Source organism: Motacilla alba, chromosome 13 (genome assembly GCF_015832195.1).
Source record: "Motacilla alba alba isolate MOTALB_02 chromosome 13, Motacilla_alba_V1.0_pri, whole genome shotgun sequence".
In the NCBI taxonomy this organism is placed as follows: domain Eukaryota; kingdom Metazoa; phylum Chordata; class Aves; order Passeriformes; family Motacillidae; genus Motacilla; species Motacilla alba.
In genome coordinates this window covers 17,578,457-17,595,177 of record NC_052028.1, presented here as the reverse complement: position 1 = coordinate 17,595,177, position 16,721 = coordinate 17,578,457, and the positions used below count along the sequence as shown (strand labels likewise).

General features: G+C 49.5%; 1 protein-coding gene across 3 annotated transcripts in view; it reads right to left on the bottom strand.

Annotated features, from left to right (window-relative positions):
• Positions 1 to 16,721, bottom strand: part of NR3C1 (nuclear receptor subfamily 3 group C member 1) — a 64,413-nt gene that overhangs the window by 22,165 nt on the left and 25,527 nt on the right. For all 3 annotated transcript variants that reach the window (XM_038150461.1, XM_038150462.1, XM_038150463.1), the window contains 2 exons: positions 4,259 to 4,422; positions 324 to 440 (listed from right to left, as the gene is read on the bottom strand). In XM_038150461.1, coding sequence (XP_038006389.1) covers positions 324 to 440; positions 4,259 to 4,422 — 281 coding nt within the window. The remainder of the gene's footprint in view (positions 1 to 323; positions 441 to 4,258; positions 4,423 to 16,721) is intronic.

Genomic DNA, 16,721 nt, shown 5'->3' with positions numbered 1-16,721 from the left:
CTCCCTCCAGGTGTTCTCCAAGAGTTCTGCTGTCCCACATCCCATGAAAAAGCCATGAGATGTGGGTGCTGAGAGGAATGAAGAACCAGCCCTGTTTGTGCGTGCCTCACTTGTGCTGAGCACACAGAGCCAGCATGTGAGCACGGACAGGAGAAGGTTCAGCACAAGCCCTGCTGGGTCTCGTTACAATGCCCAGAGAGTGCAGCACGGACTGAAGCTGCCCCCATCAGTTGCCCCAGCAGCTGCCCCAGCAGCAGTTCCCCCATCAGTTGCCCCAGCAGCTGCCCCAGCAGCTCCCCCAGCAGCTGCCCCAGCAGGGTTACCTTCCAGGTTCATGCCCGCCTGCAGACACTTGCGGTAGCGGCAGGCGGGGCAGTTCTTCCTGCGGATCTTGTCGATGATGCAGTCGTTCCTGCCGGCACACAGGTAGTTGTGCTGCCCTGGCACAAAGACAGACAGACAGACATCAGCTTCCCAGGGCACAGACCCGCTCAGCCCTGCCTCAGGGACAGTAGGGGCCACGGAAAACCTCCCCTTGCTGCACCGTGTGCCTTGCAAAAACATCGGTGCCCGTCTGACTCATGTTTAGATCTCAAAGCCAACACATTTAGGTAAAAACATTACTTTCTATTTGTTAACACCAGGCAACTTCTATTTTTAAAACTATTTCCCCCTGCATTTACCAAAGCCACCTTCTACAGCAGGTTTCCCATTTCTCTAAACAGTTTGACAAGAGGCATAAATAACGTGCACAAACACATTCTGAGAAAACACTTGTAAACGTTTCTACAGAGCACAGACACAGCTTCATCAGCTGGACAGTCATGAAACCTTGCTGTAACTTACAGCCTGACCTGGACAAACCAAATTCTCTGACATTTCTATGGATTCACAGATTCAGAGCAAAACCGGCCCTGAAAACACGACAAGTTGAAGTACCTAAATTATTTCTCAGCTGCTTAGAGCAGGGCAACAGAAGTATTTATTCTTAATTACATGAGTTATGTGAATGAAGGTCTGAATGTAACTTATTTAGGGAAAGGTATTACCAAGGAATAGATCCTTCTCCCAGACAGGGTCAAGGAGCGTGTTTTTCCAGAGGGCAGAAAGCTGCAGCCGGGGCTTTTACTCTGTATTGCAAAGTACTGACAGCACAATATTGTGAGAAACAAACAGATTTTACAAACACTGAATTATTAACAACAGAGTCCAAGAGTTTTCTCACAGGAAAACAGCTTGGAGAAGGAATTTCTTACAAGTCAGCTGTGAAAATTATGGGCATGCAGAGCTCATTCCTATGGCTTTGGCCAAACTTCTCCTGTGAAGTGTCTCAAGCTGATATTCCAAGGAATGTTTTTCTGAATGACCGCCCCACCTCTTCCACTCAGGGAAGAGGAGCCTTCCTGACCCTTGTGCCAGCTTTGTGTTTAGTTAATTCAGACAACAGATCCTCCACTCACCACTCTGGTTGCCATTAGCATCCTAACACACAGAAACACAAACAGAACGTGAACTGATTTGCCAGCACTGCAGTGGAGCAGAGACAACAGCTCCACATCCCTCCACGCTGTCTGACGAGACCACAGCTCCACACATCAACACAGGCACTTCAGGTGAGGATGCTCCTGAGCTGCTCCATTCTATTCCTAACAGAGCTTCCTCTCCACAAATGCTTGGTTTCTTGTATCTACTGCTCACCTATTCCTGTCTTCTCTAGGACCGAGCTACACTATTGCTTTGTATTATGCTACATCAAAGCCTCTTGTCACACGACCATTTCTGGGGGGAAATGAAGGGAAGTTGGTGCTCCACGTCCTCCTGCTGCCCAGGGCTTTGCCAGCAGCCAAAGGAATGTGCTCCAGTTCTCTCTGCTGCTCAAACCCAGACACTCCACAAATTCTCTGCTGAAAACCAGAAGTGAGCCAATGCAGGAGTTTCCAGGGGAATCTGGGGCACACAGGGGCATTTTTCAGAGGCTGGCCAATCCCATCTCCAATCCCATCCCCATCCCCATGCTGCCCCAGCCCCGCTGGCACCAGGGCTCTGATGCTCTGTGGCACCAACAGCTCCGTGCCCATTTGAGCACAGCAGCCTAAAAAAGGTTGGGAATTGCAGACAAAGGACTTTGGAAGATGGAATGGAAACTGCTGACGAAGAAGCAGAGCAGGAGGGAGAGGTGCTGGGGAGTCTGCAGGGAGGTGACTGTGAGGAGCTGGGAGGATCCAGGCTGGCATCCTGGGTGAAGGGCTGGGAGCTGAGCAGGGCTGGGGCTGGAGAAACTCAGTCAGGAGGGCTCTGGGCTCTGAAACACCTCGAAACCAGAACTAGAAAATGCTATCTCTGGCCAGCCTGGGCTCCTGAAGAAAGGCTGTCTGCCTGCTGCTGTCCCACCTTCACCCTTCCTCTTCTCTGGTTCTACTCTCTGCTGAAAAAATGCACTTTATATTGACTTCCTAGACACTGACACTTCCAGTTTCTGTGACTATTTCTGTCACAGTACACAGGCCTGGAGGCAAAGGTGGAAAAAAGGGCTTTGGCTAAAGGCCGGATAATGAGTGTGCAGAGTCAGCTTGATCTGAGCACTAACAGGTGCCTGGCAGCCACTAATAAAAAGGATATTGCAGAAACAAATTCTTTTTACATGTGTTCCTAATAAGAAAAATGCCTATAAAAGACAAAACCAAATTATCTGTTCCTTAAAGTGAGGACTAGGACTAACGGATCCTGGAAGCAGTCCTGCAAACATCCATGGCATGGCATGGAAGGGCTTAGGGTGCTCAGTCCTTGGTGCTGGGGCCCAGCTGACACGGTGGTGATCGATCAAAGGCTCAACTTGATGAACCTGGAGGTCTTTTCCAACCTTAATGGTTCTGGGATTCTGCGAGAAGTGGGATCATTTGTGGCACAGTCGAAATGGAAGCAGAGGTGAGCCTCGAGGAACTGACTGCCACAAGCCTGCTCACATTTTTAACATCAAGACAGCTGAATTATGGTGTGTCAAACCCAAAAGGAATCGCTGGGGTGATTCCTTCCTGTGTCAATACTTTTGTGATTTATTTAAGCTTGAGAACAGGCAAACCCATGGCTATGGCACCTGTCCAGCTGCCTTATAAACTGTCTTCTGAGGGATCTCTGGTGACCATGTTTTAATCAAAGGTACAGATGATTATTTGCTTTGCACTTGAGCTCATACTGCCTTGTTATACTTGGCTTGTCAGCTGCCACAGAGCCAACGCTCCTTTGTGACCAGCAGAAACCACCACATAAAGCTGACTTTCCTGATCCCTCCGAGGGGCTCTGCCCTTCCATGGAGCTCCCCACGGCACCTGGTGAGCCAGGAACTGGGGGAAAGTGCTGCAGCTGAGGACTGAATGGTGGCTTGTCTCTGTCAAACAGCCTTCCCCCTCCTCCAGTGACCCCAGCTTGCACAAATGTCAGCAGAGAGAGCCTGCTTCAGAGAGGGCTGCACGAGGAAGGCACAAAACAGGAAACCCTGAGGGCCACAACTAAGAAGGATGTTCTTCAGACCTGAGGAATCACCATCTTCCCAGAAACACTGGGAATGTGCTCCAGTTTTTCTGCATGTGATACTGAAGCACAGTCAGATCTTGAGGTACAACCTAGTCCCTCACAAATGGCTACTGATGCACCCAAAAACCACGCAGCCCTTATTCACGCTAGTTTTCCATCATCTCTGTTCTCCAGAATGGTTTTCTCTAATCTCAACTGGACAGAAATCTCAGTGATCCAATCCCACACACGTCCCTGGTACCCAGTGTCCCTGCAAATAACACCCAGGGACATGGATGCAATTCAAGCAACATTGTTTACAGGAAAACTACAATAACCTCACACACAACAGATTTACCAAGTTCCATGTAAGTTTTCTACACAAACCAACTAACCATTAATTGAAAAATCACAAACTTTACAAATCTATTGCACACAGACAGATATCCGTACAAAAATGGGACAAATAAACAAAAACAACAGTGAAAGAATATGAAAGAGACAAAAGCCAAAACAACAATAAATTCTTTTACACAGAGTGAATGGGAGCATTTTATCAATGTGAATGGAATCCATGCTTTGGATAATGCACCATTATCAATGTGATTTACCACGACAAGATCAGTGATCTAACGGATGGGGCGTTCAGTAGGGTTCTGGCAAAACCATGGATGCTGGGTTTGAAAATGGATGATGTGCGTGGGGAGCTGCTATTTACAAGCAGCTAACTCATCCAAGCAGGGCCTACCTTCCACTGCCCTTTTGAAGAACACTTTGCAGCTGCCACACGTCAGGACACCGTAGTGGCACCCGGAGGCCTCGTCGGAGCACACCAGGCAGAGCTTGGGAGGTGGTCCCGCAGTTGCTGAGGTTGTGGATGGAGAAGAGCTTACATCTGACCTCATTCCAGGGCTGAAACAAAGCAGAAGAACACCTTTAACTGGGGTAGAGGCGAGCACAGGGCTCGCGCCTGCCAGGAGCAGCTTGTCCCCACCCTCGGTGGGGCAGCTCTGCACACAGAGAGCAGCAGAAACAGTTAAACAAGGACTTCTGTACAAGCCCAGAAAAGCTGTATGGATTTTTCACGGCCTATTTGGCTGCATCAAGATTCCTTCCCTTACACGTTTCTGAAGCCAAGTTTCTTGCACAATTATCCCAGCCTTTAAAATTGACTCTTTAAACACGCTCTTACTCCATATTGTTTCCATTACTGCCACATTCCCTGCAGTCTGCACAAGGGCTCCCTTCCCAGCACCACCACCGGCTGCTCCGCTGGGACACTCTTATGCAAGAAGCTGTGCAAATTGGGCCATATAGCAACAAATATTCACAGCAACAAGTGATCCTTTCACCCCAGCAGCTCAGGAGAAGAGTGAGAAATATCCCTCATTTCTGGATCTCGATGTAAACACCCAGCCCAGCTACAAATGAAGGATTGGTTTGTTAAGGAAAAAACCAAATCCCTCGTAGAACAACAAACAATCCATCCTAATCACCTTGGAGCTGCTCCTAATCCTCAGGGCTGACCCAGCAGTGCTGGGCCAGAGCTCAGGGGCTGCTCCTACGGTGGCTTATCTTCTCTGGTCTGAAGAGAGCTGCATGGCACTCTCAAAGACCAACCCTGATCTTACAGACCAACCAGGCACTGCCCCACAGCCCTGCAAAGGCCCAGCTGTTGAGTTCATCCACCTCCACACGAGGAAGAACTTCCTTCCAGAGGGTGGCAGGCACTGCAACAGCTGCCCAAGAGGTCACGGAGTGTCCCTGTCCCTCTCTGGACACATCCCAAACCCACCTGGACACGCTCCTGTGCCCCCTGCTCCAGGTGACCCTGCCTCGGCAGGAGGCTGGGCTGGATGATCTCCAGAGGTCCCTTCCAACCCCAGCTATTCTGTGATTTCCAACTAAGTTTGAAACGCCTAAGACATGCTTTCTGTACTGCCTGCTTCACTTGAAACTGATTTTCACAGAAAATCCCGTTCACCAGGGTTCCAGCCACCCTCCAGATGAAGCTAGAAAAATGACACTTTTATTTAAGGTTTTGGTGCCTCGCCTTGGAAACTCTCCAGACCATCCACGTTCCCTGATGTGGGCTTAGCATTTGTATGTGGGATGGCTTTTGCATGGAAAATTCCTTTTCCCCTCCTCAAGGAAGTCTGACCAGATTTGGTCACACATTTAAAAAAAGCCACAGCTCCAACACGCTCACGCAAACCTTAAAATTCCATCCCAAATGAAGACATTCCAACAGCTGGGAGCTCTGCTTTTGCACAGGCCCATACATCCCATCCCCAGAGAGCACCTGAGAAAGGGCCCATCCAGAGACCCAAAGGACTTTGCCATCGTGTTTGTCCTTCCCTACAGGGACTGAGGCAATCAAAAGACAAGGAGCAGGATCCTCCCACCCAAACACAGATGGATCAAAGTCAAACCACAACAAACGTGTCAATGAAGTTCCCACTTTGACAAAAACGGAACCAGAAGGCAGAGAAGTGAAAATTACTTGCATTAGGGGGGAAAAAATGAGACAGCACAGGCAGGCCAAGACCTAAGGGATGTGCAGACCCCCTAAACCAGTGTCTGAGCTGGGGAGAAGCTGAGCTGTGTCTCAGAGCAGAGAGGGCTGAGCAGAAGAGAAAACACCAGACAGGAACACAGCAACAGCTTCAACGTGCTGCAGGAGCAGTGGGAAGAGGAGAGCAGAGTAAGAACCAGGGTGGTGCAGAGCCCTCAGCAGGAAAGGCTGGCAGCAGCAATGGAGGAGAATGAGTCAAACTTGAGGAAAAAGGGAAGAAGAAGGCCCCTCTTTTCCCAAAGGGAAGAATGCTCCTTTCCAGAACTTGGAAAAGAACTCAAATCTGTCACATCGCTCCTCTGCGTTCAGAAGCATCTGTGGAATGCTCAACACGTCTCCTCCGTGGCTCTGCCACGAGGCTGCCAGCCCCCACAACGTGTCTGTCAGCCGGAGCAGTGCTCACTGATGGACTGCATCCCTGCTCACCAGCCACGGCACGGCCTTCCTGGCTTTCCCAATTAATTACTCTTCTTGTAAGGAGCAGCGAGCTCTGATAAACCCCTCTGGTTGCACAAGGCACGGCAGAATGCAATCCAAGCCATGTCCCTAGGAACACCCATCTTTCATTACAGGCTCACCCCGTTTCTGCCCAGCAGGCCTACCCTCCTCAAGGGCACAGACCTCCAGGAACAGCTCTGGAGGGATGGAGGGGCCCTGCCCTGTCCCCTCTGGGCACAGAACTGAGAACCAGCTGCAGCTCGTGGCTGGGGGCACCAGGAGCTGACAGCTCATGGGGAGGAAGATGAGGATCCACATCTATTCCTGCTCTGCTGGCTCTGGCCAGCTCTGGAGGGCACCAGGAGCTGACAGCTCATGGGGAGGAAGATGAGGATCCATTCACATCTATTCCTGCTCTGCTGGCTCTGGCCAGGCCTGGGGGGCTGCAGGAGCTGACAGCTCATGGGGAGGAAGATGAGAATCCACATCTATTCCTGCTCTGCTGGCTCTGGCCAGCTCTGGAGGGCACCAGGAGCTGACAGCTCATGGGGAGGAAGATGAGGATCCATTCACATCTATTCCTGCTCTGCTGGCTCTGGCCAGGCCTGGGGGGCTGCAGGAGCTGACAGCTCATGGGGAGGAAGATGAGAATCCACATCTATTCCTGCTCTGCTGGCTCTGGCCAGGTCTGCTGCTCCATGGAGATGTCAGAAGGAGCCCAGAGACCAGAGGAGAGCCTCAGGCTTGAGAGCTGCCCTTGGTTCTTTGCTCTCTCACAGCCTTCCTGTCTGATCATCAGACAAGTAATTTTGACCTCAAAGCTTTGCTTCCTTTCATGTGATGCATGTATTACTTGCTTTCAGTTTTTTTCTTCTCTCCCCAGCTTACTGATACGTTTGGAAAAAGAAATTAGTTTCTCTACTTTTAGAATGTCATATACAAAGAAACCCAAATAAAAACCCCAACACTTACCTCAAAACCAAGCAATACCCCTTCTACAAGCAGCAGTCACTGTCTGGCTACTGTAAGATGCCTTATTTTCTCTAAAAGTTTAGGCCCAACAGCTCCTTTTCTAAGGCTAAATATCTCAGATTAAACACTGAAGTACAGGCTAGGAGCTATGAGTTTAAATAAGGAATAATATAATATAACTTGAGAACTTCATTAAAATGATTAAAAAGCTGGAAACATCTTTCTATGTATAGTTTTGAAGACAGCTAATTTAGATACAAAAATAAAACTCTTTATACCTCTCAAATTTCTGACAAAAGCATTTTTAAGGAAACATTCATCAGCTGTCAGGGAAACCATGACAGTGCCAAACATATTCCACTGAAACTTTTCAGTCACCTTTAATTTTTAAACAGGGCTCATTTTCTGTACCAGCACCACAGAAAATGTAATATGAGAAAGAAAACAGATGATATGACTTCTAAAACTAAAAATAAATGATTACATTGATTAATACAGCAGTGGGCAGCAATCTAATCCGGGCTGCAGGCATATCTGCCCAGCCTGGCTGTATCAGATAAGGGCAATATTTACTAACGGTGTGGAGAGCTGCCAGGCTGCCCCGCTTGCAGAACACCAGCAGGAGGGATTGCAGGGCAGCAGGGCTCCTGCAGGAGCCACAGCTCACCAGGCTGGCATTCAATGCACATCTCTCACCTATACAGGTACACACAGAAAAAGGCAAATGACCACTTCCTAAGGAAGAGGTAAGGCAGGGAAATTACACTCTGAGATAATTTAATATTGGAATAGCTTTCAGTATTTACAGAAATTGCTTCTCAACAAAACCCTAATAAACCATGAGTCTTATCTAGATAAAAGAAAAAATCAAGCAGCATAGACGAGAGAGGAAAAAATCTCCCAATTTTCAGGGTTCCAAATCTGTAAAAACTTTGAATAAACTTCATTTTGGGAGGCAAAGTATTGGTATGGGGTACTAAACTTACTACATTCCCATGTATTTTTCAGAAATTATTAATACACAATCTGATTTTATTTATTTGTATGGATGTGTTTATCATTTCCACTCAATGGAAATGCGGGGGCAAAACGGGAACCCTTCATGAAGGGGGTGACATGGGAAACTTCACCGCAGCGGGCGAATGGGAAGGCTGAAGGAAGCTGCAGCCGGGAAGGAGCTGTGCAGGATCATGGCTGCTCAGCTACAGCCATGCCACGGTTAATCATTCACCAGGACTTCAGCCCCGGCTCAAGGGTCACCTGCAGCACGGGTGGGGCAACGGCTCCGGCAGCGCTCCTGTCCCCGCGTCCTGCCGGGGATGGACACACAGCCTGGACAGCAGGACACACGGACAGGGACACACGGACAGGGACAGGGACACATGGACAGGGACACACGGACAGGATGGACAGGGACACACGGACAGGGACACATGGACAGGGACAGGGACACATGGACAGGGACACACAGACAGGATGGACAGGGACACACGGACAGGGACACATGGACAGGATGGACAGGGACACACGGACAGGATGGACAGGGACACACGGACAGGGACACACGGACAGGGACAGGGACACATGGACAGGATGGACAGGGACACACGGACAGGGACACATGGACAGGATGAACAGGGACACACACACAGGATAAACAGGGACACACAGACAGGATGGAGAGGGACACACGGACAGGGACAGGGACACACAGACAGGATGGACAGGGACACACGGACAGGGACAGGGACACACGGACAGGATGGACAGGGACACACGGACAGGGACACATGGACAGGGACACACGGACAGGGGGACATGGATAGGGATACACGGACAGGGACACACAGACATGGGTGCAGACACACGGACGGGGGACATGGACGCGGACACATGGACGGGGGACATGGACAAGGATACATGGATGTGGACACATGGACAGGGACAAATGGACGGGGGGACATGGACAGAATGGAGAGGGACACACAGACATGGACAGGGACGGGGCACATGGACAGGGACACACAGACAGGGACACACAGACACACGGACAGGGGGCAGCAGGCTCTGGCCCTGCCACCAGCCATGGAGATGGAGCAGAGGCAGGGGAGGAGGGATTCACTCTGTGCAGACATAACCTCCTCCCAGGGCAGGGGGCACTGCTGAGGAGAGCACTGCCTGGGCTCTCTTCCTTTTCTCTTTACTGTGAACAGAAACCCCCAGCACAGCATGGCACAGCACGGGCACAGCATGGGCACAGCATGGCACAGCATGGCACAGCACGGGCACAGCACGGGCACAGCCCCACGTGCTGGACCTACTGACACTGCCATGTAATTTAAAAAACACACTGCCCTTCTGTTACTTTGCATCATTAAATGAAAATCACAAAAGTACTGAACTTTCAAGAGAAGGTTTAGATTAGACATTGGGAAGATTCTCCCTGTGAGGGTGGGCAGGCCCTGGCACAGGGTGCCCAGAGCAGCTGGGGCTGCCCCTGGATCCCTGGCAGTGCCCAAGGCTGGACAGGGCTAGGAGCAGCCTGGGCCAGTGGAAGGTGTCCCTGCCATGGCAGGGGTGGGGCAGGATGATCCTCAAGGTCCCTCCCAAGCCAAACCATTGCATGATTCTCTGATCCTACGAAAAACAACTCTAGTGAGACAATGGCAAGGGGAACTCTTTCAGGAACCAAAATTCCTGACCATTTCCAGCCCACAGCCTGCACCCCTTTTCACCAGTGCGTGAAAGGGATGGTCAGCCTGGATCACGTTCTGTCCAAACAGGAGATCACTCCTGACACCCCCGGACACCAAAACGTGGCCCATCACACATCCTGGCTCTGCAGCTCAACTGAACCAACCACGGGGAACAGATTCCTAAAAGCAAGTTACTTGTTGGTGTAAGTGGAATCACCAAACTAAGAGCAAAGAAACCATTTTCAATGTCATTGCCATCTGGGCCTCCTCCTTATCTTCCAGCAATGAGAACAATGTAAACACTAGGCTGTGGACACTGCCTGATTACATTTTTTGAATTGTTTATTTATTTCTTCATTAACTAGAGAAACTATTAATTATTTTTATATCCTCTTAGGCAGGGAAGTAGTTTTGAGTTCAAGCAGGAAGAAATTTCAGTCCAAGGCTGTTGACACTAGACTTGTCATGACTATTAAAACAGAAGAGTGTTTGCCAATTGGAAATAACTCCAGAAAGGCATTTTGCTGAGAACCTGAACCATTGGCTTCTTCTGTCTCTTGAAATGTTTTCACTTCATTCTGAAGAGACTGGAAATTGGTAAGAGCCCAGGTTTCCCTCCCAGGCTGCCTGAACTCTGCAGACACAGAGCCAGCCCTGGCTGGCTGGGTGCCACAGAGGGGGCACAGAGCCACTGCAGAGGCACAAACTGCCATGGTGACAGACCCCAAGCCAAGGTGTCCTGGGGTGCTAACTGCTCATAAAGCCACAAAATCCTCCCTCCACATAACTTCCTTACGGACCCACCCGTTCTTCAGCTCTCTTTCCTATTTTCTGTTTAAAATGGAGGCCTGGATGGTTTTGGTAGGAGCGCTGGTCTTGACGACAAGCACGTCCTCAATGATGCCATAACAAATGAAAAATCTACTCTGGAGTGTTTAACCAAAGCCTGCAAACAAAAGCCCCCAGCATTTCTGGTTTCCAGCTGCTCTGAGAACCAGGACGATTAACACGGTTTCCTTTATCGCACACCCAGATAAACACTGTATTAAAAAAACCCTGATAAGCCAGGAAATCAGATTCTGAACTAACGGTCTCGTTTCGTGCAACATGTCTATGACACGGCCAAGATAATGGCACCGTGAGGGATGTGTCACACGGTGAGGAATGTGTCACACTGTGAGGGATGTGTCACTCCAGAAGGCCACGGCCGAATTTCCTTCACTGCCGGGGACAGAAACTCATGGCAGAGCAACTCCTGGTGTGCAGTCAGAGGGGCAGCAACCTCCCCTCCTCCAGACCCTGCCACAGCAAATGTGGCCAGGGGACTGCCACGGTTCTAACAGAAAAATCCAATTTGTGAGAGATCCCTCCAGCAGCAAAGTCCCAGGATCATCCCCCACCTGCAGGACACACCTTTTACCATCCCTCCACACCACTAGAGCTGGCTGCAAGATTTGTGGGTTTGTACGGTCAGACAAACACTGCTGGCAAACGCAGGGATCTGCAGATTGCCAACACGCTATGCAGAGCAGAGCCACTCCGGCAGCCACGGCTCGCCACGGCCGGCGCTCTCCGAGCCCGTGCCACGGCCGTTCCCAAACCCCGAGAAGCACCCTGCCCAGGGCACTCCGAGCTCTCTGGAAGCTCCGAGCAGGGGCTGGCAGTTCCAAAAGCACCGGCCCCAAGGCCAGCCCTGGCCCCGCTGCGAAATGGCGCCCGCTCCCATCTTGGCATCACCGGGAGCGCCGGCGGAGCAGCCGCGCTCCCGCTGGAGCCTCTCCAGGACGTAAAGGTTTCAAGGGCACAGGCAAAGCTTTCTTGGAATGGATAAATGGTAATTGATGTTGCAGCTGCAACCTCAGCCAGAGCTCTTGGGATTTCAAATGTACTACAGACCTAAAGCATTTATGGCCAGAATATGATAATTAAATTATATGTTCTAAACTTTTATATTTATTACAGTGCTCCAGTAAAGCAGCCAAAAAGTCTTACCTTCAAGGGTAGAATTCATTTCTATATGAATCAATTTAGGCATACTTTTCCGAAGCCTTGTGCTGCTTTTTAAATTTCGCTGTTCACCCTTCCTTCCCTAAATAAAGAGGCAGCAAAAAAGGAGACCCAGACAGAAGCCAGTATCCCTACACTTAGATACAAACTTTACATAAAAATATGGAATCAAATTATCCTGGGCCATACCAATTGTTTAAGCTCTGCTGGATGACAAAATAGCCATTTGATCTACCTGTATTTACAGCCTGTGGATCAGTTCACAGACTGAGGTGAGCCAGGACCAGGACAGCTGCAAAACAGTGCACTTTACAACAGAGTGCAAAAGTCTGAGTAGAATTAGGTGTTTTTTTGAATTTTCAGTGCATCCCAAGAAATGTCCCAGCCTGGATAAAACAAGGCTCACAAGGGACCTTGTGGCTCTGCACAGCTCCTGCCAGGAGGGGACAGCCGGGGGCTTGGGCTCTGCTCCCAGGAACAGGGACAGGAGGAGAGGGAGCGGCCTCAGGCTGGGCCAGGGCAGGCTCAGGGTGGGCACAGCAGGAATTTCCCCATGGAAAGGGGGCTCAGGCCCTGGAACTGCCCAGGGAGGTTTGGAGTGCCCATCCCTGGAGGGTCCCAGGAAGGGCTGGAGGTGGCACTCGGGGCTCTGGGCTGGGGACAGGGTGGGCATCAGGCACAGCTTGGACTTGATAACATTAAAAGTCTTTCCAAACTTCTGTGGGTTCTGGGGTTCTGTTTCAGATCTCAGCAGCCTCAGAGCTGCTTTACCTATCCTGAAAGCAGGTTTTTAGTTTTCTGAACCTTGCAAACTAACCAGGAGCCAAACTAACTGCCCAAAAATGTATTGTCTTAACACTGACCCTTTAACACACCAGTTCCACGGGCCAGCACTTGGAATTAGACAGCAGCAGAACTGCACTGAGACATTCTGTGGTGATCACAAGAGATTCATGAGCTCAGAGCAGCCCCAGCATTTTGGCTCTTCCTCCACAGTCAGCATAGATCGGATCTGACCCCTTATTCCAGCACACATTAATGTAGTACCAGAGGAACTGAACTTAAAATATTAAACAGGGCTTGTTCCATTAATGACCTCAGCGTGAGCCGTGTCCAGTGCTCGTGTCAATCACAGGACGGCGTGCAGGCTGCCAAAATGATGCTGCTAGCAAAGGAGAGAGACATCTGGAAAGCTGATTCCAACATACATGGAAAAATATTAAATGATACAGAAAGAAAGGCAGTAAAAGATTAAAGCAAACTGCAGTAGAATCACAGAATCCCAGAATGGTCTGGATTGGAAAGGATCTTCAGGATCTCCTGCCATGGCAGGGACACTCCCACTGTCCCAGGCTGCTCCCAGCCCTGTCCAGCCTGGCCTCGGACACTTCCCAGGATCCAGGGGCAGCCCCAGCTGCTCTGGGCACCCTGTGCAGGGCTTGCCCACCCTCAATAGCCCATCCAGCCCTGCTCCCTGGCAGTGGGAAGCCATTCCTCCTTGCCCAAAGTCCCTCTCCAGCTCTCTTGGAGCCACTTTTGGCACTGGGAGGGGTTTCAAGGTCCCTTGGAGCCTTCTCTTCTCCAGGCTTAAAAGCCTCAAAGCTGCAGTATAGTCCTTCCACAGTCAAATAACCACCAAGACATAAATAAATTTAGAGCTGTAATTAGCAAGGTCATTTCTTCTATTCTGAAAGAACACAATAAAATCAAGACTCTCCTGCTGCCAGTGGTCTGGATCTGGAGTTGTATCAATGTGGACACACAGACTTATTCACCAGCTCATGCTTTTAGCTGCACTGCAGAGCTAATTCCTGCTTTACAACAAGTATCAGGAGAAATACAGAGAAAGAAACTAAAAGTAATGCAACTCAAACACAAATAACAGAGCAGAAATAACACCTCAACTCTGAGCAGGAAGAGAGGAGAAGGGAAAGATGAAGAGAGGGCAAGAGAAGCAGGAAGGAATGCTTTTTCCTTCATTCCTTCTCCAGCCCTTCCAGGAAGCTCTGTTTAGAGGAGAAGTGACACTGAAGCAAGCGAGGCTGCTGAATTCCTCGGAGCACAAACCCCATTTCCCCATTTCCCCGTTTCCCTGTCCCTCTGGAGGGAGCCCTGCAGACTCCAGGTGCTGCCCTGCACGGGCTCTCTCAACGGGAGGCACACACTCCCACGTGCAGCCCTTCATCATGGAATATTAACCAGCGTGTTGCACTCCGGGCTCTGCTTCAGTGCAAATCCATGGAGAAGAGGGATGGGGACCGGTGCCAACTTTAAGTTTTGGCCTCGGTCCATTTGGTGCAGGGCCAGGATGACTTGGTTGACTGTTGAGTCATCGGTTGGTTCAATTGACATTATTTTACATTTGACTGGTTATTGTTCTTTAAACTTTGAACAGGAGTCCAGAAGCTCAAAAAAACACCAGTGGACCAAATAGAAAGCAGCCAAAACAGAGTTTAAACAAAGCATGTAAGCAAGAAAAATACTCTCTTTAAATGACATTTGCTTTTAGCAGAAACTACTAAAAAAATCAAAATCCACCTAGTGGTTTAAAACGTGTCTGTTATATTCCCAATATCTGTAGGAAGGAAAGCAAGCTTTCTCCCCCAAAATAAATCAACTGGCAAATGAGAACTGTATTTTTAACAGCAGCATATTCCTGAAATTTCGGATGGGCAATGGGCACACTGGTCATCTGCTTCAGCCAGTGCTCAACCTAGAACTGAAAATGAAAACACCTAAGCCCCAGAAGTTACTGTTTCAGCACAGAACACACCCTTCTGTCTGGCAGAAGACATGCCCATAAACTGTAGCGGTTTGTTTCCACATGGATGTGACATGAAATGAACTCATTACACAGATAATCTGCATTTACCAACAGGAGTTTGTACTGAAGGCTCATTCCTGCTGTTTTCAAACTGTTTACTAAACTCACTGTGTTTCCACTCTAATTTCAGGTATGTATCCAGTACGTTTTGATCCCCTGAGAGGAAAATTCATTGTTTTATCCACTTGTTTCCATCACCAGCTAAAGAAATAGCTGAGGAGGAGTTTGAGCTGGCTTTATTGAGAAGAGCAGTGGGAAGGGAGACTGTGCTGCAACAAACCCGCCAGGACGGAATCAGCTCTCCTGACGGCTTCCAAGAGCACGAAAAACAAACAAAACCCAATAAAAACATCATATCCTGGGTACTTTGCTGGAAGACAAAAATACTTGCGGTGATTTTGAGATCTTGGCCACAAGGATGACGGCTGCGAGCTGCCGTCAGCGCCGCGGGCCCGGGCCGAGGCGCAGCGCCCGCTCGCGTGGACTGTGCTCCCCGTGCAGTCACCAGCACTAACGCCACTCCAAAGGGAGGAGATTCTTTTTTACCACCTTACAGAGGGAACAGGGATTCTTGCAGGAAAGACAAGGAGCAAATTCAAAGTTCCTGGTGACTTGAAAATCAGAGTTGCTGAGGGATGAGCACGGTGACGGCTCAGGGCCCTGAGGGAGAGGCCGAGGTCTCCCCCCAGACCCTACAAAAAGCTTTTCTTTCCTCTTTCACATTTAATTCTTGGTGCATTTTATCTTTTATATCCAGCTCTGTGTGTCTACATAACAGAGCTTAAAATTGAGGGAATCTGTTTAAAAAGCATTTCCCAAACTCCTACAATCACTTTTACCACCCTTCAGAAGACAATTTCACTTCACTTTAACTGGTCCCTGACGCAGTGGATACAAAGAACAAATGCGAAACCACTCTTCCCCTGATGAACAGGAAGAAAAGCACGTCCTAAGTTTGTTTATTGACACGAAATCAGCCACAGAAACTTGTGTAATACTCTCAGAAGGCCAAGCAAGGAGTAGCACCCCAGACCTGTATGACGTGTATACTGTATGTAATTTCCAAGGCATTTTAAGTCAACTTTATTGAATTATCCAGTAGAGTGCTGTAATTACTTTTGTCAACACTGTTAAGCAATTACAGATACAATTTCTGCTATAACATGCACACACAGTAGGTTATTACCTGCTTTTATTTCCACTTGGCAACCATGTCACACACTCAAGACTATAAAGATGTTTCACCACATCCCTCCTGTTGCCCACACCCCGCCTTTGCAGGCAATTCTCACCTTGGGGCTTTGGGCTCCTTTGTGGTGCGCTCTTTTCCCCCCATGAAACATTTAGCTCTTGCCTTCTCTCCCTCTCCAGGGCTTCTGGTATTTTCTATCCACTTTCCTCTGTCCTCTCCCCTCCCTGCCAGCTGAAGGAAGCTCTATTCCTTCCTCGCTGAACCCCGCGCTGTTTCCTGGCCACATTGTTCCTCTCTGCCTCTTTGTGTATTTTCTCTTCCTGAGCAGCACTGCGAACCCCTCCCAATTAAACTCCATCTGTAAACTTCATTAATGGGCTGTTTACCTCTCTCACACAGCCACCACGACAGGGACAGACAGACAGACAGACCCCGAGTCCTCCCCACCATCCCTCTCCTCCGAGAGCAGCTCCTGCGTCCTCGGGGCTGAACTTACTGCAGGTGTGC